The following is a 26,788-nucleotide window of genomic DNA, read 5'->3' on the forward strand; positions in this document are numbered from 1 at the left end:
TGTATGTTGTGTATGTCATAAATGTCACTATGGGGGACCCTGATGTAAACAAGACAAACGTCTTTCTCTGGTCTGCATCCCCTTAACAATTGTGTGTATTGAGCTGTACTGTATTGTACCCATTCTGCAATCTGTTAATAAAGTTTTCAATCAATCAAGAAATCCGTTTGTTTCCCCAATACCAAGATGGCGGCGGTCTCGTGACGTCAGCGTGTCTGCGAGATATCAACTGTGAACGCGCTCCTCTCCCAGAGATGCACCGCGGGGCGAGGAGGAGGAGGAGGAGCACGTGACGTGACGTGACGCACAGACTACTGAACTAAGATGGCGGCGGAGGCGGCGGTGCGGAGTCTCCAGGAGCAGCTCGACAAGGCCAAGCAGGGCCTGAAGAACGTGGACGAGAACATCCGCAAGTTGACCGGACGAGACCCCAACGAGGCGAGGTGAGAGACGTTATATTATATATATACTGTCGGGGAACTAACTAACTCAACCCGAGCGGTTATTAATCATCCGAGAGCCGGCTCATCTGGCGACGGCGAGCTAACGGCGAGCTAACAGTGAGCTAACAGTGAGCCCCGGAACTGAGACACGGACTGATTGAGTCACACAGTTAGTTTGTTCTTCTAAGTTCTCTTAACAACAACTGTAGACTAGCCACGGTGTGTAAATAATAAACATGTAAAAGAGGAGAACTGGTAAAACAGCGAGAGAGAGAGAGATAGAGAGTCTTCTTCGTTCCTGGTTAAAATTAGCCTCCTAGCTAGCTAAGTCCCCACACACGACCAACGTTTGATTGATTGAAAACTTTATTAACAGATTGCAGAATGGGTACAGTACAGCTCAATACACACAATTGTTAAGGGGATGCAGACCAGAGAAAGACTTTCATCTTGTTTACATCAGGGTCCCCCATTTTCAATTCATCATAACATATATGACATACACGACATACAGATAGACAGTACTGCTACATCTATACATTTATGACATACCAGATCTACAAATACAGTACTGTTTGTGATACAAGAAGAGTCTAAAAAAGAGTACATTTGACGAAGAAACTGTACATTGGAGTAGGTGGGGGGGGGGGGGGGGGGGCTGTACATACATACATACATACATACATACATGATATGTGTGTGTGTTCAAGGTATATGCTGGCCTCACTGCCTGGATGATAAGCAGTGTGTGAGTGTCGTGTTCTCTCTGGTGATGATGTAGTGAATACTGATTATGAAGGACTCTTTAACTCTCATTCACTCTCCTCAACATTGATACCTCCCTTTAGATTAGATTCAAATGTATTTGTCATCGTGCAGCTGCAGCACAAGTACAGCACAACGAAAACAAGTTTAAAGTGTATTAGCAATATACAATGTGATTAAATGGGGTATAACGTATATAAATTAGTACTGCTGAGTATAGTGCTGCTAATCAGATGTATACAGAGTGGTAGTGTGAATATGTACAGTGATACGGGTATAACATATTATATAATATATACAATATGTATATTGTTATTGCACTTTACTGTTACCTTGCTTTCTGGTTATTTGGATGACAACTTATTTTTTTCGTTGCGCTGTACGATGACGAACCCAATCTAAAGGTGGGCCTTAAGACACGGACGGACATGGAATCAGAACTAAGATGTTACCGATCTCTAAAGAAGAACATGCCTTTTGATAATTCACTTGTTTATCAGGAAACCAGGATTTTAATCTGTGGAGAATGTGTGAAGGGTTGAGTTTTCTCACCTGACTTTCTGTGTGAGACCATCCTGAATTTGTTTTGTGCAACCTGGCAACCCGGAGAGAAAGAAACCATTTCCCTTTTTTTAATCGCATTGCAGTTGAAACGGTTGTAGCTCAGTCCTGCAGAGCCCGTCCAGCCGGTTACATTAGGACCGTGGCTGCTAGGCTGAGTAGCCTGAGTTTCTGTCCTTGATTAATTTGCAATTGATTAGTAAGTAGCCTACGACTGGATAATGGCAGAGGGCCATCATATCAAGCCAATTGATCCCTGGGTGTCTTCCATGACTTGCTGCCAGCGTTTCCGTTAGCCGGTAATTACCGGTTTTTGACCGGCAAAATCTGTTGAAGTCCGACATATTTAATCTCTCCGGTCATAATGTCCGGTGAAAATAATTCCCTCTAAACACAATTAGATTATTTGAATTGTATTAAAATAGGCTAAAATTAAATAGCCTATGCGATGAACGAAACAAACAATCATTAAGCAGCCGGTCTAATAATGACATTGTCTTGTCAGCGCGAGCTGGCTGCTGATATATTTGCGAGAAGCATCCATCTGCCGGCCGGCAGGGTGCAGTACTCCAATTCAGCCATTGGCAATTCAGCTGTTGGGTGGGGGCGCTGCTGAGCGGTTTCCAGACCGGACCTAAAAACACTGCTGCTCCATGCTTCACGTAAATATATCAGCAGCCAGCTCGCGCTGACAACAGAATGTCATTATTAGACCGGCTGCTTGGTGAAGCAACGATGAAACAAATGATTGTTTTGTTCATCGCATAGGCTATTTAATTTTAGCCTATTTTAATACAATTCAAATAATCAAATTGTGTTTAGAGGGAATTATTTTCACCGGACATTATGACCAGCACCAAGTCGTTGGGAGGTGGAGATATAAATCACGCAAACCCACGATAATGTTCAGTTCTTCGCTTGATATAATTAATATAAATGTCCAATATAACGGAATTCGTTAGCTCATAAAAATGTGATTATAACAGACTGCTGTTTATTAAGGTCGGGCAGACTGCCCACCGACACCTCAAGTCGGCAGCAGCACGAAGTCTCGAGGGACTTATTTTATTTGGAATATATTAATGACTGTATATACGCAAAAGTAGCCTAGTTTTAAGTTAAAATATTATAAATGCCTTGATGATGTCATTCTTTATATAGGCATATCAATTGTTTTTAAGCTCAATAAACTCTGACCGGAATTTATCCCATTTGTCCGGTAGATTGAAATCTACCGGACACTCAGACCTGCAAAAAAAAATTCTAACGGAAACCCTGCTTGCTGCAATTGGTGTGAAATCAATGCATAGGTTACAACGGCAAGACAACGTTTAAACACTGGTAAGCTATATAGCCTTCATGCTACAGACTTAATTCAATAATATAACTAAGTAGGCTTAATGGTCAACATCAGAATGGATGCACTGGAACTGAATATCAGATTAAACTGACTAATGTTGCAGAACCACACAGTGTCTGTCCTGTCTACTAGGGATGGGTACCTTTCACATTTGAACCGGTACCTGTGAATCGATACCGGTACCCAACGGTACCTTTTTTCAGTACTTTAGTCTCAAGAAATTTTATTTACCTACCTCAGTCGTAAAAAAAAAATCCAAACTTCAAATAACTACAATTTCGACAGTTTTCGGCTTGTCATTGCTCCGACTGCTTTGTTGTTGAATCAAGTCAAATCCTAGGTAAGCATATATTGTGCGTGTGAACGTTGACATGAAAATAAAAAAGTAAATTTTTTTTTTTTTTTCTTTTTTGGTTTCTCACTTGATTCGTTACTCGGTAGTACCGACGTGTTTCGGTTCGGTGCCTCAAAAGTACCGAATTCGTTACCCATCCCTATTGTCTACCCTCTATTACTGTCTCTATCCTCCATCACTGTCTCTATCCTCCATCACTGTCTCTATTAGGGCTGGGCGATATGGAAAAAAATCATATCGCGATAACGATATGATGATTTTATTTTATTTCTCGATATCGATAATTATCGAATTGTTATAAGTATTAATTTTTTTTTTTTTTTTTTTAACAACAGATGTATGTTTATTTTGCAGCAATTCTTTGTCATTGCCGCTATCTTTAGTGTTACATCCCCTCACACTCCAGTTCTCAGGCTGCAGCTGGTTTAAAAGCTAAAGTAAACCGGCTTCTCTGCTGGCTGTGGCTCCAGAGGAGTTGAACAGTTCTGGCTCTGCTAGTTTATTTTCGATCTTTTGGCGCTTTTTTGGTGGACAAACCACCGCACATGTGCACTGTGACTCGTGACTGGAGTCTAGTTCTGCTAGCACACATAGCCTACTGTGTACAGACGGTTTCAAAATGTATTTTAAATTAGAAAGCAAACAAAATAAATGGACAAGAGAAAAATAAATCTGAATTTGGTCAGTATTGTCATTTGGACAAGCAAAGCCATTACTTTAAGTTGCAGGCAAGAAAGACAAGTCTGTCCACTGTCTCTAGTTTTAAAACTGCCCCGTTGCAGGTAAAAAAAAAAAAAAAAAACGATTTTTCGATTTTTTTTTAAATTTCGATATTCGATATCGATTATTAAAATATATCGCGATATTTATCGTTATATCGCCCAGCCCTAGTCTCTATCCTCCATCACTGTCTCTATCCTCCATCACTGTCTCTATCCTCCATCACTGTCTCTATCCTCCATCACTGTCTCTATCCTCCATCACTGTCTATCCTCCATCACTGTCTCTATCCTCCATCACTGTCTATCCTCCATCACTGTCTCTATCCTCCATCACTGTCTCTATCCTCCATCACTGTCTCTATCCTCCATCACTGTCTCTATCCTCCATCACTATCTCTATCCTTCATCACTGGCTTTGTCTTACTCAGTTTACTCAGCTTGATGGCTTGTTGTAGGAACAGAATGCAGGAGGTGCTCAATGATCTTTCGTGTGACGAGCTACTGAAAGTCCCGTTCACTGGACGGGCCCTCGCAAAGTTCTGGATATCAGTCCGGAACGAGTGCCCAGTGTTGTGTAATGCTGCGCTGAGAAAACGTGTCCCCTTCGCATCAACATACCTTTCAGGGCTGTACGCTAAGCTTTTTCACTAGGGGCACACTTGCCCCTAAATGAGAAATTTAGGGGCAAAGAATATTTTTTAGGGGCACATTTTTAAATAACTATTTTACCATTATAGTAGGGCTGGGCGATATGGCCTCTAAATGATATTGCGATATTTTTTGGCCATATCACGATACACAATATATATCGCAATATTTTGACATTTCCTAAAGCACTTAAAAATGCTTGATTTAACCCTTTGATGCATACAGTCACGCCAATATGATGATTATAATAAGTCCCTGCAACATCATACAACATCGCAGATACAACATTGTATGCATGGTTCGCATGTGTGCCAAATGGTGACCTCGGAGCAGGTCCTAAATTATTTATTATTATTATTATATGTTTGCATTATTAAACCATGAAGATGCTTTAAAAAATTATTTAATGAAAATGTACTAAGAGTAGTCTACTGACACACTAATAAAAAAATTATTTACATCTAAGACTATTTATATAAAAACTCTTGGGTGCCCTTTTTTTGCACAGTACTGTGTTTTCTATCCACTTTAGCCAAACACACACACACACACACACACACACATATATATATATATATATATATATATATATATATATATATATATATATATATATATACTACTGTGAGAAAATAATAATTACACACAAAGGGATAATGGCTTATAGCAGACTTAATGATTTTAGTGAAATGAAATTAAATGTTTATCATCAACTATCCAGTTAGTATTTATACTGTCTGTAACGTTTGGCTACTTTAAATCATTGAATGTAGAGAGAGAGCGAGAGAGAGAGAGGGGGTGAGAACGCACAAGAGAGCCAGCCCCCCCCCCCGGGTTTTGTTCTAGGTTCGCGTTTTGATCGTCTAAGCTGCCGTAGGTGATGACGTCACACTCGAATGTAAACAGGAAGAGTCTAACACGGAGATGGAAAGTCACAGTGGATGATATACAGAAACGAATAACTAATAAATATGAAGTTATGTTTAAACTTCTGTTGTCAAGCGTTGTCACTTGTCAATATAACCCACCCCCTTTCCTCACTTTTCCACCGTCCCTGCTTCACTCGGGACCACCAGCTAACGTTAGCCTATAGCTCCGCCGTCCCTGCTTCACTCGGGACCACCAGCTAACGTTAGCCCATTGCTTGTGTCAATTAAATTGCATGTTATTAAATGTCCGCGCTGGTCTGTCTAATGAAATTACAACCGCAACATTATGTCGCCTGTACAGCCCTGGTTGTAGGCTAATGTTAGTGTAGTGAAATGCGAATGAAGGGGTGAAATCACTATTCGCAAGCTTGCGAGTAGATATAATTTTTCATTCGCACCGGCCAAATTAGGGGGCAATTTGCGACGATCTCGTCGCAGCGTACAGGCCTGCCTTTGTGAGGGCAGATTTTCAGAGTAGAAGCGGATCTCTGCCAAAGCGCACGTGAGCGCATTTTCTTTTCATGTTCTGGCAACATATTTTGGCTAAATATACCACGTTTTATAAATGTGTATACAGAAACAATTCCATTGCTTTTTTGATAATATTCATTCATTTCATTGATAACATAGTTCTGTAATTTCGAAACAACGTGTGCTTTAACTTTTATTTTGATATTCCTTATTTCCACGCTGAAATTACGCGATACATTAAGTGTGGGGTCGCCAAAGAAAATCCTAAATAAAATGGGGTTGTGGAACTTGTGGTATAAAAAAGTTTGAGAACCCCTGGTCTAGAGCCATATGAAATTAGTTTAATTTTTTCCAAATTCCGTATTTCAGAATTCTGTATTTTGCTTTCTACGCTCATTTTACAATCAGAAATAGTGTCTAATAAGTGGGAATGAATAATTCCGTCCGTGAACGTGGATTTCTATGGCTCTAGTTGCGTCCTGCCCCAGTTGATGGAGTGATGGCTTCATGTTGTGTGTGTTTGTCCGTCTTCCAGACCGGGCCAGATCCGGCGGCTTGGAGGCCCCATAGCCGGGCCTGGAACAGGAGGTGGCAGAGGCAGAGGCAGAGGCATCGGCCTGCTCAGGTACAGCCAGTAGTCACCTAGATGCACCCATACCGATGACCGATACTAATATTGCTGTTCTGGCCGACACCGATATTTACCAATGTCGATATCTCTGTATAGAAAACACTTTTTTATGATAATCAAATAAAGAGCTATTTTCCAAAACTCATAAATTATAATTTGTTTTGCTTTTGTAACTTGTTTTCAAAAAAACAAACAAAAAAAACATGTAAAAGAAAAACGATTAAAATCTTTTTTTCAATCTAAAAAAAAAACGCCCTATCTTTATCGGACTGATACCGATGTTTAAAAAATAAAAAAAGACTATCGGCCGATATTATATCGGTGGCCGATTATCGTGCATCACTACAGTCACCCTTTTCTCTTGATGACAGCTTTGCACACTCTTGGCATTCTCTCAACTAACTTCACGAGGTGGAGGGAGCCAGTGACCAGGAGTAATGTTAACCCTTTCACTGCCACACCACAGAAGGCCACCCCTTTACTATCACACTACCGACGGTTACTGTCTGTAGCGTGGCAGTGAAAGGGTTAACCTTCTGTAGCGTGGCAGTGAAAGGGTTAACCTGTGTATTGTCGCAAGGGACAGGTTAACCGTTTGGTAGTGCGGCAGTGAAAGGGTCCCGAAATGACATCTGGTCATAAATCAATATCTTTATGACCGATTTTAATTTCAAGTATTAACATCATAAACATGTCACAACAGCATGTAGAATGTATATCATCAATACGTTAGTTTAGCAATAGGTTAAAAGTGTCATTAGATAGATTTAACTTGAACCATGGGAATTGTAGTATTCTTGTAGCAGACGTCCACAGGTCTGGTTCTACGTTGAAAGTAAAACTACACTTCCTGGAAGATTCTATGGGGTTCAAGGTTCAGCGTTCTGTATGAATTATTTCAATAACTGTTATTATTCGGGATAATAAGCCACAAAAGGTAAAGTTGTTGACAAATATTGAAAGGCTTTCAAGTTTCTCTTCCCTATTAACATGTAGGAACAATTAGATCTGAAATTAGTTTCAAAACGGTTGCACTGTGGGGGGAAATAAAAAAGTACAGTAGATTTCATTATCTGTTCTTATGCACGCCTGGTGATACTAAATCCAAATTGAACTCAGGCATTTGAAAGATAATATATGTATATATATAAATGTGAGAATTGGCTATAATAAGGTAATTTATATGCCTCCTATTCTATATTCTATAATAATGTTTCAAATTGCATTGGTCTGGATGGGAGAATTCAGTACTGTATCTACAGAACCTTCTGTTTAATCATCTTCCCTTTATTCATTTCCTTAGATTTTTTGTACACATGATCTCAAGAAGGTACTGCACAAGATCAGTGGCAGTTCTTCATGTCTGGTCATTATTAGCATGGTGTTGTTCACTGTCAAAGATGCAAAGAAAAATCATTTCATATTCTCTGTTTCATGACAATTTAAGCAAGCCTAGTAATAGACGCAATATTTCTGACACTGAATACATTCACTGAGGTCCATAGAATATGCAAATGGACCTTGTAGAAGTGGAGCAATCCTCCATTTACCTAGGTATATATTTTAGGTGGATTTTCAGAAAATATTCCACAGGTGGAAGAGGTTAAAGAAGACGTGTCTGGCCCATGGGGACATTAAAGGTGACATGCATTATAAATGTATTTTTTCAGTGTCTATCATTGTATTATAGTAATAAGAGTTAGTATCAATGTGTTTGTGTCTCTAAATACCATATTGGCGGATTGCCGTCATTCATTTCCTGGTTCGAAAAAATCGGGTCATTCTGATTCGACTTGCATGGTGACGTCATGTGGCGAGGATGGAGCGGATAGTGATCCGATTGGATTTGACAGAGCGAGAGAGGGAGAATCGGATAGACCCTCGCGGCAGAGCACACATACACACACGCGTCGCGCTGTCGTCTTTCGGCCTGTCTCTCTCTCCCTCTCTCTCGATTCGGGAGCATAAAACTAACGCCCCGTCTATAGCGCGCGGCACAGTGGAAGACTTCCTCAAACGGGGGAGAGAGAGAGAGAGAGAAGGGGACCTGCGTATCTCACACAGGCAGCTGTGTTTACACAGTTCTCGCTCTCTCCTCCATCTCTCTCTGTCTGCCACTCGCAGACTGTGTGGGTGACTGTCACTGAAAGTGCTTATGGGCGGAGCCAGGCCAATAACGGGCTGAAATCTTGAGGCTGGAAAATTATGCTTTTGAGTACTCAATTAGAAATATAAAACATATATAAACCTTACAGATGTCTTCCATAGACTCACAGGAATTGTGTAAAGTTGCCCAAATAGTGCAAGGAATAGCAATGCAGGTCCCCTTTAACGTGTGTTGTCGGGCCTTAGATAGATTTGATTTGATTTGAATGTTGTGTTCTGCAGACGGAGTCTTGCCGACATGGGAGGAGGCGGGCCCCCGGCCAAGCAGCGGGACATCGAAGGGGCCCTGCTGAGGTGAGAGGTCATCGTGTTTTAACCCTTTCACTGCCACACGACAGAAGGTTAACCCTTTACTATCACACAACCGACTGCTGTCGTCGGTTGTGTGATAGTAAAGGGTTAACCTTCTGTCGTGTGGCAGTGAAAGGGTTAACCTTCTGTGTATTGTCGCAGTGAAAGGGTTAACCGTTTTGGTAGTGCGGCAGTGAAAGGGTTAAAGGATATTTAGTGGGTTTATCTTTTTGGACACATGGTCCCGTCCAACTTGTCAAAATTTCAATCGAGAGTCTCGTCTGTTTACCGAGAGCTGCCGTGATTAATTACAATTTTACATTCTAATCACAATGTCTTGACATCTTGAAAGTTGGGACCATTTCAAGAACTTTGCGGTACGTTTTGCGAGCAAAGCGTACTTGCAGTACATTTACAGCCTGGAACCGGCGATTACAAAGCTACCTTTTGTGTGTCCAGGCTGGCTGGGGACCAGAGAGCCAGGAGAGACTCCCGTCACGACAGTGACGCCGAGGATGATGACGATGTCAAGAAGGTAAAGAGAAACCTATTCCCCCAACAATCATACTCTGGTCTCCCAAACCTCCACCACCACCCAATCATACTCTGGTCTCCCAAACCTCCACCACCACCCAATCATACTCTGGTCTCCCAAACCTCCACCACCACCCAATCATACTCTGGTCTCCCAAACCTCCACCACCACCCAATCATACTCTGGTCTCCCAAACCTCCACCACCACCCAATCATACTCTGGTCTCCCAAACCTCCACCACCACCCAATCATACTCTGGTCTCCCAAACCTCCACCACCACCAAAACCTGGTGTACATTATCAGACCGAAGCTCTAGGATGTCCAGTTCTACATGAGTTAATCTGCGTCTTTGCCCTTTCAGCCGGCGTTGCAGTCGTCAGTGGTAGCCACCTCCAAGGAGAGAACACGCCGAGACCTCATCCAGGACCAGACCATAGATGAGAAGGGAAAACAGAGGTAGGTGTTTATATACAGAGATGAGAAGGGAAAACAAGAGGTAGGTGTTTATATACAGAGATGAGAAGGGAAAACAGAGGTAGGTGTTTATATACAGAGATGAGAAGGGAAAACAAGAGGTAGGTGTTTATATACAGAGATGAGAAGGGAAAACAAGAGGTAGGTGTTTATATACAGAGATGAGAAGGGAAAACAAGAGGTAGGTGTTTATATACAGAGATGAGAAGGGAAAACAAGAGGTAGGTGTTTATATACAGAGATGAGAAGGGAAAACAAGAGGTAGGTGTTTATATACAGAGATGAGAAGGGAAAACAAGAGGTAGGTGTTTATATACAGAGATGAGAAGGGAAAACAGGTATCTGTTTATATACAGAGATGAGAAGGAAAAACAGGTAGGTGTTTATATACAGAGATGAGAAGGGAAAACAGAGGTAGGTGTTTATATACAGAGATGAGAAGGGAAAACAGATGTATCTGTTTATATACAGGGATGAGAAGGGAAAACAGAGGTAGGTGTTTATATACAGAGATGAGAAGGGAAAACAAGAGGTAGGTGTTTATATACAGAGATGAGAAGGGAAAACAAGAGGTATCTGTTTATATACAGAGATGAGAAGGGAAAACAAGAGGTATCTGTTTATATACAGAGATGAGAAGGGAAAACAAGAGGTAGGTGTTTATATACAGAGATGAGAAGGGAAAACAAGAGGTAGGTGTTTATATACAGAGATGAGAAGGGAAAACAAGAGGTAGGTGTTTATATACAGAGATGAGAAGGGAAAACAGGTAGGTGTTTATATACAGAGATGAGAAGGGAAAACAGGTATCTGTTTATATACAGAGATGAGAAGGGAAAACAAGAGGTAGGTGTTTATATACAGAGATGAGAAGGGAAAACAAGAGGTAGGTGTTTATATACAGAGATGAGAAGGGAAAACAAGAGGTATGTTTATATACAGAGATGAGAAGGGAAAACAAGAGGTATGTTTATATACAGAGATGAGAAGGGAAAACAAGAGGTAGGTGTTTATATACAGAGATGAGAAGGGAAAACAAGAGGTATGTTTATATACAGAGATGAGAAGGGAAAACAAGAGGTAGGTGTTTATATACAGAGATGAGAAGAGAAAACAAGAGGTAGGTGTTTATATACAGAGATGAGAAGGGAAAACAGGTAGGTGTTTATATACAGAGATGAGAAGGGAAAACAGGTATCTGTTTATATACAGAGATGAGAAGGAAAAACAGGTAGGTGTTTATATACAGAGATGAGAAGGGAAAACAGGTATCTGTTTATATACAGAGATGAGAAGGGAAAACAGGTAGGTGTTTATATACAGAGATGAGAAGGGAAAACAGGTATCTGTTTATATACAGAGATGAGAAGGGAAAACAGGTAGGTGTTTATATACAGAGATGAGAAGGGAAAACAGGTATCTGTTTATATACAGAGATGAGAAGGGAAAACAGGTAGGTGTTTATATACAGAGATGAGAAGGGAAAACAGGTATCTGTTTATATACAGAGATGAGAAGGGAAAACAGGTAGGTGTTTATATACAGAGATGAGAAGGGAAAACAGGTATCTGTTTATATACAGAGATGAGAAGGGAAAACAGGTAGGTGTTTATATACAGAGATGAGAAGGGAAAACAGGTAGGTGTTTATATACAGAGATGAGAAGGGAAAACAGGTAGGTGTTTATATACAGAGATGAGAAGGGAAAACGGAGGTAGGTGTTTATATACAGAGATGAGAAGGGAAAACAAGAGGTAGGTGTTTATATACAGAGATGAGAAGGGAAAACAAGAGGTAGGTGTTTATATACAGAGATGAGAAGGGAAAACAAGAGGTAGGTGTTTATATACAGAGATGAGAAGGGAAAACAAGAGGTAGGTGTTTATATACAGAGATGAGAAGGGAAAACAAGAGGTATCTGTTTATATACAGAGATGAGAAGGGAAAATAAGAGGTAGGTGTTTATATACAGAGATGAGAAGGGAAAACAAGAGGTAGGTGTTTATATACAGAGATGAGAAGGGAAAACAAGAGGTATGTTTATATACAGAGATGAGAAGGGAAAACAAGAGGTAGGTGTTTATATACAGAGATGAGAAGGGAAAACAAGAGGTAGGTGTTTATCAGTGGCGAAGCGTACCGGAGTTAACCGGGCCTTCATAATATTATATATTATTAATATTATATTCCAAATAAAATAAGTCCCTCGATACTCCGTGCTGCTGCTGCTGACTTGAAATAAAATAGACCGTTCTGTGGGCAGTCGGCCCGACACTAAACAGCAGTCTGTTATAATCACATTTGTATGAGCTAACGAATTCCGTTATATTGGACATTTGTATTAATTATATCAAGCGAAGAATTGAGAAAGCAGAGAGAGACGGCAACATTATCGCGTGGTTCAACGTTGCGTGATCGCTGAAACCAATGCCGATCTCCGCCTCCCAGCGAGTTGTCATTATTAGACATGCATGGTGACTCAACAACGAAACAAATGTAACTATTTTAATACAATTCAAATTGTGCTTAGAGGGAAGTTACGGTATGCAAAGAAAGATCAAGTCAAGAATTACCAAATGAAACGCACAGCAGCCCAGCCAATATTTCAAGACAGACATATATTTGTGTGGAAATAAAATGCGCAGCGGCAGATCAATATAATCAATATAAATTAATTTGTTTCACTCACCATTTTGACGTGGTTCACCTGAAGACGAAATCCATCCTCCTGTCCGTTTGGGTGAACTTTTCAATGACCCGGTCATACAGCTGATCAGTCCTTTTCAGATCCAGGAGCATTTCTTTTTCAATTGACATGGAGGATAATGCAGAGAGTCGGGCTTGTCCGGTTGTATTCCTTGCATATGTTTTAATGCGCTTGAGGGCAGAAAATGTCCTTTCCACGGTTGAGGTGGTGACAGGGATAGTTACAACTAAACACGTCAGTTTATATAGCTGCTTCATGCTTTCACTGAGTTTTTTTTGTTGAAGAAATAGAAGAAGGTCAGATGGGTCCTTTCCCTGAAAATCTGCCATAGAATACATGACACCGAGTTCGGTTTTCAGCCGTGGCAAGTCAAAACGCGGCCCGTAGCTGTCAGTCAGGCTTGTGAAAGCAGTTTCAGGGAACGTTTTCTTATAGATGGTGAACTGCGTGGGATCCAGAAAGGAAAGGAATGAAAGCTTTTCGTGATCTTTAAAACGAGTTGTCATTTGATTTAGAATATTGTCAATAATGCCATCATGCACCTTCTTGTAGTATGTACGTGGATCTCCGCACGCTCTGCGCCCAGGTGGCACACCGATGGTGTTAACTGTCTCGTCATAGAGTTGCTCAAAACGTGGCCTCTGCTCCTCAATGCGAATGCAAAACTCGTCCACCCGAGCCAAACAAAACTGCATGTCAAATGACTTGCTCTGCAAAATGTCAAAAAGAACATCTGCATGGGAAAACATTTCGTAAAATGTTGAAATTAAAAAGCTAAATTCAAAGGTGCTCAAGTATGATATATGAGCATCAGCACCGCCTGTAGCAGTATCGTCAAATTCCTCATGGTGGTCAACTATGTACTGGAACACGTCCTTAAGAGCATCTTTCTGTTCAAATACAGTGCAAACCAATCTTGATGTGAAATTCCACCTAGTTGGTGCAACTCGTGGCAGTCGCCTTTGACACATCTGGTCAAGCACTTGCGTACGTTTGGGCGATTTAGTAAAGAACGCGGCCATGGAAGACGGGTGTGAGAGGAAGATTTTGCATTCTTGAATTTTTTTTACACCTTGAGATAAAACTAAATTAAGGACATGTGCATAACAGTGTATGAAAAGCGCATCGGGGACCCTTTCCTTCACTTTGGCTTGGACACCGTTTAGTCCCGAGGCCATAACGGGTGCACCATCGTAACACTGCGCTACAAGTTTATCTGTGCATGCATATTCCTCCAAGAAATTAAGAGCCAGGGTTGCAACCTCTTCTGCTGTTTTGCCCCCCGACACATCCACATATTTAATGAACCTCTCTTTTACGCCACCGTCTGTTACATAACGAAGAACAATCGACAGCTGTGCAGCATTGCTCACATCGGACGTTTCATCCAGCATTAGAGCTACACATGACGCGTTCCTTATTTCTTCTTTAATTTCGTCATTCATCACATCAGCAACAGCACTTATCAAATCGTTCTGTATTTGACTTGAGGTTCCAATAAATACCTTGGAAGTGGTCAGATGTTAGTGCAAAGCTGGATCATATTCTGCTAAAAATGACAAAAGCTCCAGGTAATTCCCCCGGTTCAAAGATGTTCCACTCTCATCATGGCCCCTGAAAGCCATCTCCTGTTTCCCTAGGAAAACCACGCAGTGTATGAGCCGTTTTAAAATATCCCGATTTTTTTTGACCTTTTCGTTGTGCACCGATGGAGGAAAGTCTGCCCAGAGACTTGTGAAAAGAAATCTCCGATTGGCTGTTATTTTCTCCTGTACAAAAACGCTCTAATGCGCAGTGAATGGGTCGAAAACAACTATGGCGAGTGAAACAGTGCGGTTTTAACAGATTAGCGACACAAACTATTTTAATACATTTGATTAAAAAAAATTAAAAAATTAAAATTAAAAAAGTAATTTTTAAAATTCATATTTTCTTTCTTCTGAGGCTCACAGGGCCTTCTCTGAATACCTTGAAGGCCCTGATAATTCGCCACTGGTGTTTATATACAGAGATGAGAAGGGAACAAGCTCTAGAAGTTAATCTGATGATAATTTGGGTCGCGACCCGTAGTTTGAGAACCACTGCTCTATAAGTTCAGCTCAGTGAACAAACTCTTGATGTGAACATGAAAATTTTTTCATAAAGGATGTGATGTTGGCGGGTACATGGCTAACGGTGTGTCTGTATGTGTGTGTGGCCCCTCAGGAACAGGCGTATGTTCGGCCTGCTTATGGGGACCTTACAGAAGTTCCAACAGGAGTCCAACGTGTCCACAGAGAGGGTAAGGTCAACATGTGTTATTTACATATTAAGTGGATGTATTTCCATGCCTCACTGACACGTGGCAGCAATGGACGTGAAGACGGTTCAGCCTCGTCAACCCTGTCCAACAACCCCCCGATACTCCTCGCTGAAAAACAGACTTAGACGTTCCGACACAATGGATCATGTCTTTATACAGAGCAACAGAACATCCGTTCAGAAATGAGTGATTACGAGCAATTTTGGTAATGTAACTCGAGAACCGCTGAACGGATTTGTCGCTTGAAATGGCAATCGACAGGCAACAAATGGGGCTTTAATTCGATATGTATAGTATTAAAAAATATGCACACCCGGGCCGCTAGAGGGCGCCAAAGTGACGTGTGACGCCGGTGGGCAAATCGTCCCCAAGAGATGCGGCCCGCTGCGCGTTAAAATTGTTCACTGTGCTCCTACATGTCTTTGTGTGCTCCTACATGTCTTTATGTGCTCCTTCATGTCTTTGTGTGCTCCTACATGTCTTTATGTGCTCCTACATGTCTTTGTGTGCTCCTACATGTCTTTGTGTGCTCCTACATGTCTTTATGTGCTCCTACATGTCTTTATGTGCTCCTTCATGTCTTTGTGTGCTCCTACATGTCTTTGTGTGCTCCTACATGTCTTTATGTGCTCCTACATGTCTTTATGTGCTCCTTCATGTCTTTGTGTGCTCCTACATGTCTTTGTGTGCTCCTACATGTCTTTATGTGCTCCTACATGTCTTTGTGTGCTCCTACATGTCTTTATGTGCTCCTTCATGTCTTTATGTGCTCCTACATGTCTTTATGTGCTCCTTCATGTCTTTATGTGCTCCTTCATGTCTTTGTGTGCTCCTTCATGTCTTTGTGTGCTCCTACATGTCTTTATGTGCTCCTACATGTCTTTGTGTGCTCCTACATGTCTTTATGTGCTCCTTCATGTCTTTATGTGCTCCTTCATGTCTTTGTGTGCTCCTTCATGTCTTTGTGTGCTCCTACATGTCTTTATGTGCTCCTACATGTCTTTGTGTGCTCCTACATGTCTTTATGTGCTCCTTCATGTCTTTATGTGCTCCTTCATGTCTTTGTGTGCTCCTTCATGTCTTTGTGTGCTCCTACATGTCTTTGTGTGCTCCTTCATGTCTTTATGTGCTCCTTCATGTCTTTATGTGCTCCTTCATGTCTTTGTGTGCTCCTTCATGTCTTTGTGTGCTCCTACATGTCTTTGTGTGCTCCTTCATGTCTTTATGTGCTCCTTCATGTCTTTATGTGCTCCTTCATGTCTTTATGTGCTCCTTCATGTCTTTGTGTGCTCCTTCATGTCTTTGTGTGCTCCTTCATGTCTTTGTGTGCTCCTACATGTCTTTATGTGCTCCTTCATGTCTTTGTGTGCTCCTTCATGTCTTTGTGTGCTCCTTCATGTCTTTATGTGCTCCTACATGTCTTTGTGTGCTCCTTCATGTCTTTGTGTGCTCCTTCATGTCTTTATGTGCTCCTTCATGTCTTTATGTGCTCCTTCATGTCTTTGTGTGCTCCTACATGTCTTTGTGTGCTCCTACATGTCTTTATGTGCTCCTTCATGTCTTTATGTGCTCCTTCATGTCTTTGTGTGCTCCTTCATGTCTTTGTGTGCTCCTACATGTCTTTGTGTGCTCCTTCATGTCTTTATGTGCTCCTTCATGTCTTTATGTGCTCCTTCATGTCTTTGTGTGCTCCTTCATGTCTTTGTGTGCTCCTACATGTCTTTGTGTGCTCCTTCATGTCTTTATGTGCTCCTTCATGTCTTTATGTGCTCCTTCATGTCTTTATGTGCTCCTTCATGTCTTTGTGTGCTCCTACATGTCTTTGTGTGCTCCTACATGTCTTTGTGTGCTCCTTCATGTCTTTGTGTGCTCCTACATGTCTTTGTGTGCTCCTACATGTCTTTATGTGCTCCTACATGTCTTCATTTAGGAGCTATGTACTCGTTGGTAAAAAGGTTAGCGTAGAGGCCTGCTAGTATTACATCCCCCTCTCTCGCCCCACAGCACAAGCGCCGCTGTGAGATCGAGCAGAAGCTGGAGGTCAAGGCGGAGACTGAGAAGAAGAAGGTGGAGAGTGAGAGGAGAGAGCTGTTTGAAGAGCGGAGGTCCAAGCAGACCGAGCTCAGACTGCTGGAGCAAAAAGTGGAGCTGGCCCAACTGGTGAGGACATAGAGCTAGAGCTGGTAGAGCTGGTGAGACACAGAACTAGAGCTGGTAGAGCTGGTGAGACATAGAGCTAGAGCTGGTAGAGCTGGTGAGGACATAGAGCTAGAGCTGGTAGAGCTGGCTATTGGATAATAAATTAAGGATTTATTTTCCTCTCCTCCCTCTGTCCTTTTCCTCTCCGCTTGCCCCCCCCCCCGTCCCCCCCCATAGCAAGAGGAGTGGACCAGCCATAATAACCATTTGGTGAAGTTCATCCGCACCAAGACCAAGCCTCACATCTTCTACCAGCCGGGGAAGATGTGCTCTGCCTCGCTGAAGCTCCTCGACGACTCCACCAAGAAACTACATGGTGAGCTGGGATTAGGGAATCTAATCTGTCATTCTGTGTCCTCATGTTGTGTCTTTGATTTGTGTTACCTACACACCTCATGTTGTGTCTTTGATTTGTGTTACCTACACACCTCATGTTGTGTCTTTGATTTGTGTTACCTACACACCTCATGTTGTGTCTTTGATTTGTGTTACCTACACACCTCATGTTGTGTCTTTGATTTGTGTTACCTACACACCTCGTGTTGCGTCTTTGATTTGTGTTACCTACACACCTCATGTTGCGTCTTTGATTTGTGTTACCTACACACCTCATGTTGTGTCTTTGATTTGTGTTACCTACACACCTCATGTTGTGTCTTTGATTTGTGTTACCTACACACCTCATGTTGCGTCTTTGATTTGTGTTACCTACACACCTCATGTTGTGTCTTTGATTTGTGTTACCTACACACCTCATGTTGCGTCTTTGATTTGTGTTACCTACACACCTCGTGTTGTCTTTGATTTGTGTTACCTACACACCTCATGTTGTGTCTTTGATTTGTGTTACCTACACACCTCATGTTGTGTCTTTGATTTGTGTTACCTACACACCTCATGTTGTGTCTTTGATTTGTGTTACCTACACACCTCATGTTGTCTTTGATTTGTGTTACCTACACACCTCGTGTTGTGTCTTTGATTTGTGTTACCTACACACCTCGTGTTGTGTCTTTGATTTGTGTTACCTACACCTCATGTTGCGTCTTTGATTTGTGTTACCTACACACCTCATGTTGCGTCTTTGATTTGTGTTACCTACACACCTCATGTTGTGTCTTTGATTTGTGTTACCTACACACCTCATGTTGTGTCTTTGATGTGTGTTACCTACACACCTCATGTTGTGTCTTTGATTTGTGTTACCTACACACCTCATGTTGTGTCTTTGATTTGTGTTACCTACACACCTCATGTTGTGTCTTTGATTTGTGTTACCTACACACCTCGTGTTGCGTCTTTGATTTGTGTTACCTACACACCTCATGTTGTGTCTTTGATTTGTGTTACCTACACACCTCATGTTGCGTCTTTGATTTGTGTTACCTACACACCTCATGTTGCGTCTTTGATTTGTGTTACCTACACACCTCATGTTGTGTCTTTGATTTGTGTTACCTACACACCTCATGTTGTGTCTTTGATTTGTGTTACCTACACACCTCATGTTGCGTCTTTGATTTGTGTTACCTACACACCTCATGTTGCGTCTTTGATTTGTGTTACCTACACACCTCATGTTGTGTCTTTGATTTGTGTTACCTACACACCTCATGTTGTGTCTTTGATTTGTGTTACCTACACACCTCGTGTTGTGTCTTTGATTTGTGTTACCTACACACCTCATGTTGTGTCTTTGATTTGTGTTACCTACACACCTCATGTTGTGTCTTTGATTTGTGTTACCTACACACCTCATGTTGCGTCTTTGATTTGTGTTACCTACACACCTCATGTTGCGTCTTTGATTTGTGTTACCTACACACCTCATGTTGCGTCTTTGATTTGTGTTACCTACACACCTCATGTTGTGTCTTTGATTTGTGTTACCTACACGCCTCATGTTGCGTCCAGCGTTTCCGTTAGCCGGTAATTACCGGTATTTGACCGGCAAAATCTGTTGAAGTCCGACATATTTACTCTCTCCGGTCTTAATGTCCGGTGAAAATAATTCCCTGAGTCTAAGCACAATTTGATTATTTGAATTGTATTAAAATAGGCTAAAATTAAACGATCATTACATTTGTTTCCTCGTTGCTTCTAATAATAATGGCGAGAGCTTAGTGCTGGGTGTGCAAACTTTTGTGAAGCTGCAGAGCCATAGCACTATCAGCACAATGCAGTATTCCAGCAGTACTCCAATTCAGCCATTTTCAGCCAATGTTGGGTGGGGGGCGCTGCTGTGCGGTTCCCAGAAAAGAGCCAATAACAGCTGAATCAGCTTCTCTGCAGCGCCATACTCTTTGCAAATAAGTCGTTGCGAGGTGGAGAGAGTCGTCACTCGTCACGCAAACCACAATGTTGCCGTCTCTCTGCTTTCTCAGTTCTTCGCTTGATATAATTAATACAAATGTCCAATATAACGGAATTCGTTAGCTCATAAAAATGTGATTATATTTATAACAGACTGCTGTTTAGTGTCGGACCGACTGCCCACATACGCGGTCTATTTTATTTCAAGTCAGCAGCAGCACGGAGTATCGAGGGACTTATTTTATTTGGAATATATTAATGACTAGGGATGCCCCGATCGATCGGCCACCGATCGTTATCGGCCGATATTCAGTATAAATATGCGATCGGGGAATTCCGATAATGAGTCATATTCGCCGATCGCGGAAACTGATCAAGTGGATATCTCACTCGCTTGTCTCAGACAGGACCTGCAAACTGCTCCTCCTCCCTAGCCCCGCCCGCACCCGTGTAGAGTTTGTAAACACAGAGGAGGCGGCTCCTCTGCTGAGTCTAGATAGTGCATTCGACCTGAGCTAACGTTAGCTACCTAGCTATCGTTACTGTTTTATTTTCGCCGATCGTCAAAACAGATCTCACTCGCTGAGTTCTGTCTCAGACACCGGGAGCTGCACACAGTGCTGCGCGTCTTCTGCTCCTCCTCCAGCTCCTCCCGCACGCATGTAAACACAGGTCTAGTCTAGTCTAGTGGGACGGGACCTCCATGAGCTAACGTTAGCTACCGCTACAAAATGACCCAGTCAACTATTCACTTTTAGTTTAATACATGATGAGGCATTGTCTAACTGAACGGTATCTAGCCGGCTAGCTACTGATAGCTCCTGATATCAACAAATGCTCCAGCAATAGTCTAGTTATCTAGTACTAGTGTATGTTACCTCTGTTAGCTCACGTTAGCTTAGCTCACTGTTCAAAACGAAATGTCCCATTCAACTAAATAGTTCACTGAGGCGTTGTCTTAACGTTATATTTCCGGCTAGCAGTAGCTACAGACAGCTCCTGATATCAATGTCTTATAACACTCATTCGATGCATATTCGAAGCCCGGCTTGCGTCGCAGTCATTAACGGGGATAGCTGAGGGAGTAGGGTATATCTGCAGAGCCTAGGGTAAATCTGCAGAGCCGAATGTGATTTGATCAAAGCAGAGTATGTATACACAGACAGTGGAGATAGCGAGCATTTTGACTTGTTGCGTGGTGGCGATGTCTCGCAGATAATACAAGTACAAGTCTAATTATATAATATATATATTTTATAAAAAAAAAAAAAAAAACTTTTTATATAAAATAAATTTTAATTTCTTTTTAATCAAAAACAATCGGTATCGGTATCGGCCGATATGGCTCATGACGATCTGTGATCGGTATCGGTGGCAAAAAACGTGATCGGGGCATCCCTATTAATGACTGTATACGCAAAAGTAGCCTAGTTTTAAGCAATACTATTATAAATCTACATGCCTTGAGGATGACATTCTTTATATAGCCTGCCTATCAATTGTTTTAAAGCTCAATAAACTATGACCGGAATTAATCTCATTTGTCCGGTAGATTGAAATCTTGCAGGTCACGGAGACCGGCAACAATTTTTTCTAACGGAAACCCTGGTTGCGTCTTTGATTTGTGTTACCTACACACCTCATGTTGCGTCTTTGATTTGTGTTACCTACACACCTCATGTTGCGTCTTTGATTTGTGTTACCTACACACCTCATGTTGCGTCTTTGATTTGTGTTACCTACACACCTCATGTTGCGTCTTTGATTTGTTTTACCTACACACCTCATGTTGCGTCTTTGATGCGTGTTTTTATGAGTCTTTGGTGTGTGTTTGAGTCTGGTGTGTTGAGTCTTTGGTGTGTTGAGTCTTTGGTGTGTGTTTGATGAGTCTTTGGTGTGTGTTTGAGTTTTTGGTGTGTGTTTGACGAGTCTTTGGTGTGTGTTTGAGTCTTTGGTGTGTGTTTGAGTCTTTGGTGTGTGTTTGAGTCTTTGGTGTGTGTTTGACGAGTCTTTGGTGTGTGTTGAGTCTTTGGTGTGTGTTTGAGTCTTTGGTGTGTGTTTGACGAGTCTTTGGTGTGTGTTTGACGAGTCTTTGGTGTGTGTTTGAGTCTTTGGTGTGTGTTTGAGTCTTTGGTGTGTGTTTGACGAGTCTTTGGTGTGTGTTTGACGAGTCTTTGGTGTAGGGGTGCACCGATATATCGGTCGGGTATCGGTATCGGCCGATAAGTGCCTTGACTGCTATCGGCCTATCGGCCGATAAGCTCAAATGTGCCGATAGCAGTCGCCGATAAATACCCATCAATTTGTGTAGCGTCAAAAGGCAAAAAAAAAAAGTTCACTCGCGCGATCTACCTGCACAACGCCCGCCGTCCCCCCCCCACACACACACAATCTACTGCATCAAAGTAACTATTTATGATTAACAAGGCATTCGTTTTGTGGCATTAGCGTTATATAGTTAGTGTTACACGGACAATAACATCAGCATATTATTATTACCCATAGCAGCAAGGCATTACTCCGAGTCCGTTCATTAGCTCGGTTCCATTCCGTTGCTCATTCCGTACCCAACTACACATTCTGCAATCTGTTAATAAAGTTTTCAACCAGACAAATGTATAGAAAGGCTTTGTTTTATTATAACATTTGTTGCAGTAAAATCATTATGTCTCATTTGGTCATGCGTGGAGCGCCGGTCGGCGGGCCGGGCAGCTAACGTAGCTACGTTATTAGCTATTAGATGCAAGACTAACGTTACTGGTGAAAATGTGATTTGCGTTGGAATACTCCTTTGTCAACTTGCTGTACTTTGCTTGCAGGTCTGCAGTCATTATTGCTGCATTATGAATAGCCGCAACTTTAGCCAAGGTAACGTTATGGCTAAACCTTTAACAATAGTTAACGCTAGCTTTCGGTTAGCTGTTCAATGCTATTAATAACAACTCCCCGTCAACACCCTCTCTCGGGAAGATGGCATTTAAGAAAGTATCTGCTGTTAAAATGAAGTGTTACACGTTCAATAACAAGCATATTATTTACCCGAAGATAGCAGTAAACAAGGCATTACTCCGTTAGTACGTTCATAGCTCGGTTCCATTCCGTTGCTCATTCCGTACCCAACTACACATTCTGCAATCTGTTAATAAAGTTTTCAACCAGACAAATGTATAGAAAGGCTTTGTTTTCATTTCATTAAAATTTTTTTTTTTTTTTTTTTTTTTTACAAATACTTATATACAAATATACAAATATCGGTATCGGCCGATAGTGTTAGTTGAACTATCGGTATCGGCGGCCAATTTTCATATCGGTGCATCCCTACTTTGGTGTGTGTTGGACGAGTCTTTGGTGTGTGTTGGACGAGTCTTTGGTGTGTGTTTGAGTCTTTGGTGTGTGTTTGACGAGTCTTTGGTGTGTGTTTGGGTCTTTGGTGTGTGTTTGAGTCTTTGGTGTGTGTTTGACGAGTCTTTGGTGTGTGTTTGACGAGTATTTGGTGTGTGTTTGACAAGTCTTTGGTGTGTGTTTGGGTCTTTGGTGTGTGTTTGAGTCTATGGTGTGTGTTTGGGTCTTTGGTGTGTGTTTGACGAGTCTTTGGTGTGTGTTTGACGCGTCTTTGGTGTGTGTGTTTGACGAGTCTTTGGTGTGTGTTTGACGAGTCTTTGGTGTGTGTTTGGGTCTTTGGTGTGTGTTTGACGAGTCTTTGGTGTGTGTTTGACGAGTCTTTGGTGTGTGTTTGGGTCTTTGGTGTGTGTTTGGGTCTTTGGTGTGTGTTTGGGTCTTTGGTGTGTGTTTGACGAGTCTTTGGTGTGTGTTTGACGAGTCTTTGGTGTGTGTTTGGGTCTTTGGTGTGTGTTTGGGTCTTTGGTGTGTGTTTGACGAGTCTTTGGTGTGTGTTTGGGTCTTTGGTGTGTGTTTGGGTCTTTGGTGTGTGTTTGGGTCTTTGGTGTGTGTTTGAGTCTTTGGTGTGTGTTTGAGTCTTTGGTGTGTGTTTGAGTCTTTGGTGTGTGTTTGGGTCTTTGGTGTGTGTTTGGGTCTTTGGTGTGTGTCTGATGTGTTCCTGTCCCTCCCTCCAGCGGTGTTCGAGGAGAGGCGTGAGGCGTTCTCCGAGCACCTCAGCAAGATGGAATCTCGCCCGCGCCGTCAGTCCAATCGCGACCCGGATGCCGCTGTGGCAACGAAGATGGACCAATCGGCGGAGGGTAAGCCCGCAGGTCAGGTAGTCCAGGTGACAGGTAACCGTGGTGACATAGAGATGGAGGAGGAGGAAGAGGAGGAAGAGGAAAGGGAGGCAGAGAGGGATAAGAAGAAAGGGAAGCATGGAGAAGGGAAGGGGATGGGAGGAGAGAAGGAGGGGTTGAAGAGGGGAGAGGAAGAGGAGGCGATGGAGGCTAGCGAGGGGAAGAGGGAGGGAGAGGAGGGGATGGATGTTGAGGGAGAGAAGACTGGAGAGGAGGGGAAGGGCAGTGAGGAGAAGACTGGAGAGGAGGTGAAGAGCAGTGAGGAGAAGACTGGAGAGGAGGGGAAGGGCAGTGAGGAGAAGACTGGAGAGGAGGTGAAGAGCAGTGAGGAGAAGACTGGAGAGGAGGTGAAGAGCAGTGAGGAGAAGACTGGGGAGGATGTGAAGAGCAGTGAGGAGAAGACTGGGGAGGAGGTGATGCATGTTGAGGAGGAGAAGAAGAAGACAGAGGAGGTGATGGATGTTGAGGGAGAGAAGGGGACAGGAGACGAGGTGAAGGGCAGTGAGCGGGAGAAGAAGATAGGAGAGGAGGTGGGGAGTCCAGTGTCAGGAGAGATGGAGATGGATGGGGGGGAGAAGGAGGAGGAAGAAAAGAAGGGAGAGAAAGACCAGGAGCCCACAGATCTCCCCCAGAAAGAGAAGAGCCAGGACAACCAGGCCTCGGACCCCACCTTACCCAGCCACGCTGCACCTGAGCCCAGCCACCCACCTCGGGCTGTCCCCTCACTGGTGGAACCAGTCCTGGAGCCCACCGACCCCCAGGTGGCCTCGCCAACCCCACAGGCTCAGCCCCTCACCCTGCCTGAGCCGGAGTCCGCTATCCCCGGCCTCGATCTGGTCCAAGGGCCGCAAGTTGAGAAGAACCGGGAGGTACAAGGAAAACCAGTGGTCTCAGAACCCCAGTTCTCCCACCCCGAGCCCCCCAGCAGGGAGGCCCCCTCCAAGGGCAGGGAGGAGGCGAAGCAGAGGGGAGGCAGGAAGAAGGAGAAGAAGGAGAAGGAGAAGGAGAAGGAGAAGGAGAAGAAGGAGAAGGAGAAGGAGAAGGAGAAGGAGAAGAAGGAGAAGGAGAAGAAGAAGAAGGAGAAGGAGAAGAAGGCTCGTAGTCACAGCTCCTCCTCCTCTGGCTCCTCTTCCAGCGGGAGCTCCTCCTCGGGTTCTAGTCGCTCCTCTTCCTCCTCATCCAGCAGCCGCAGCCGCAGCAGGGACAGTGGCAAGCGGGGGAGGAGGCCCTCCGAGAGGGAGAGGAGGAAGGGAGGAGCCGAGCGGAGCCACCAGCACAAGTCTTCCAAGGGAGGAGGAGGAGGAGGAGGAGGAGGAGGGAGGGACTCCAAGGGGTTGAAGGAGAAGAGGAGGAGCGAGGAGGGCAGGGGGGGCGGAAGGAGGAGCGACAGAGAGCACAAGGAGAGGGACAGGAAAGACAAGAGACGCTGAAGCTGCGTTCAGTCAGTTTCTGGAGCTGCGTGGCCGAGCCGGACAGGCGAGGTGAGGACCGTGGTCTGGTCCCCACAGTGAGATCCAGTCCAGATCCAGTCCAGCAGAACCCACCACACCGGACAGGCAAGGTGAGGACCGTGGTCTGGTCCAGCAGAACCCACCACATCACTCGACCCATCCAACATTTAGAAACCATATTTCTGTTGACTATGATACTTCCCCATTCAAGATAAAGCACAGTTTTCAGCTTCAGTGCGGTCGCAGAACCCGCCTCTCAGCGTGTATTTAGTTATCACTTGGTCGTCGAGAGTTTAGCTCGATGTGGACGTCTGCGGAGAGAAGCGTCCACTTCTTTCCCGTGTCTCTTTAAAGCGTGGTGTCCTCTTTAACTGTCCCGTTTCAGTCACGTGACCTACTCTACTGTCTCTAACACGGGGGAACATACCCTTAATATGGACAGGTTCCCCTTTAAGATGAAGCCTTTGCTTAGTGTGGTTATCTGTATAAAAAGGGGGAGATGCGACGTAGATCATTTACAGTAAAATATCACATCGGCCAAAACGCAACATGAAACCTTCTTGAAGTACAGAGATTTATTCACGTTGGGGGGTTTCCTTTTTAACACGGGGAGATTTCCCACAAAGATTATTTCTATGAAATGAAAAATCTTTGATGACCACATTATGAATGTTTAGGATTTATCCAAGTCAAACCCCCCTTAAAGTAGAACAGTCTGTCTGGAGTCTGTGTGTGAAGCATACCGCCGTTTGTCGGGACTGAGGTTTATTCGACGTAGGATCTCCATGTGGTTTGTCTGCATGACTGTTGTGTAAACGGAGTTGGTTGACTTAACCCTTTCACTACCACACTACAGAAGATTAACCTTTCACTACCACACTACCAGACGGGTTAACTGTCTGTAGTGAAAGGGTTATGGCTTTTCGACTAAGGCTCCACTGCCAGTTTTCAGTCCTCTCTCCCAACTCATTATTTTTTTTCTTTTTAAGTCTTTCTTTCGTCCTGTTTTTATAATTCTTTGAAGTGATTAATCCCAGTTCAGCGTCTCCCTCCCTCCTGCCGGGTGGTTTGTTTGTGTAGTTCTGTGGATCGTGGGCCCGTGCCGGGGCGGGGGGGGGGGGGGGCGGGGGGGGCTCCGACGGCGTGGGGGGGATGTTTGACGTAGCGACCGTTGGGCTTTCAGTTGATGACTGAAAAATGCTTTTCTAACCTCATCGTCTGTGTG

The 26,788-nt window shown here is 43.2% G+C and overlaps 1 protein-coding gene across 1 annotated transcript; it reads left to right on the top strand.

The window, feature by feature from the left end:
- Positions 1-322: 322 nt before the first annotated feature.
- Positions 323-26,663, top strand: pnn (pinin, desmosome associated protein). Its single transcript, XM_084308646.1, has 9 exons — positions 323-443; positions 6,790-6,879; positions 9,274-9,345; positions 9,802-9,877; positions 10,241-10,335; positions 15,266-15,341; positions 17,367-17,522; positions 17,739-17,877; positions 23,948-26,663. Exons 1-9 carry the CDS (start codon positions 325-327, stop codon positions 25,540-25,542), a joined length of 2,418 nt encoding a protein of 805 aa, XP_084164772.1. The 5' UTR covers positions 323-324; the 3' UTR covers positions 25,543-26,663.
- The last annotated feature ends 125 nt before the right edge of the window (positions 26,664-26,788 follow it).

Source organism: Notolepis coatsorum (genome assembly GCF_963971535.1).
Source record: "Notolepis coatsorum genome assembly, chromosome: 2".
In the NCBI taxonomy this organism is placed as follows: Eukaryota; Metazoa; Chordata; class Actinopteri; order Aulopiformes; family Paralepididae; genus Notolepis; species Notolepis coatsorum.

What these genes read in the sequence shown, in the direction of transcription:
- pnn (XM_084308646.1), top strand. Translation starts at nt 325, where the DNA reads ATGGCGGCGGAGGCGGCGGTGCGGAGTCTCCAGGAGCAGCTCGACAAG. An exon ending in AGAGGCATCGGCCTGCTCAG is followed by an intron (nt 6,880 to 9,273) that starts GTACAGCCAGTA and finishes TGTGTTCTGCAG; the next exon opens with ACGGAGTCTTGCCGACATGG. An exon ending in GATGAGAAGGGAAAACAGAG is followed by an intron (nt 10,336 to 15,265) that starts GTAGGTGTTTAT and finishes GTGGCCCCTCAG; the next exon opens with GAACAGGCGTATGTTCGGCC.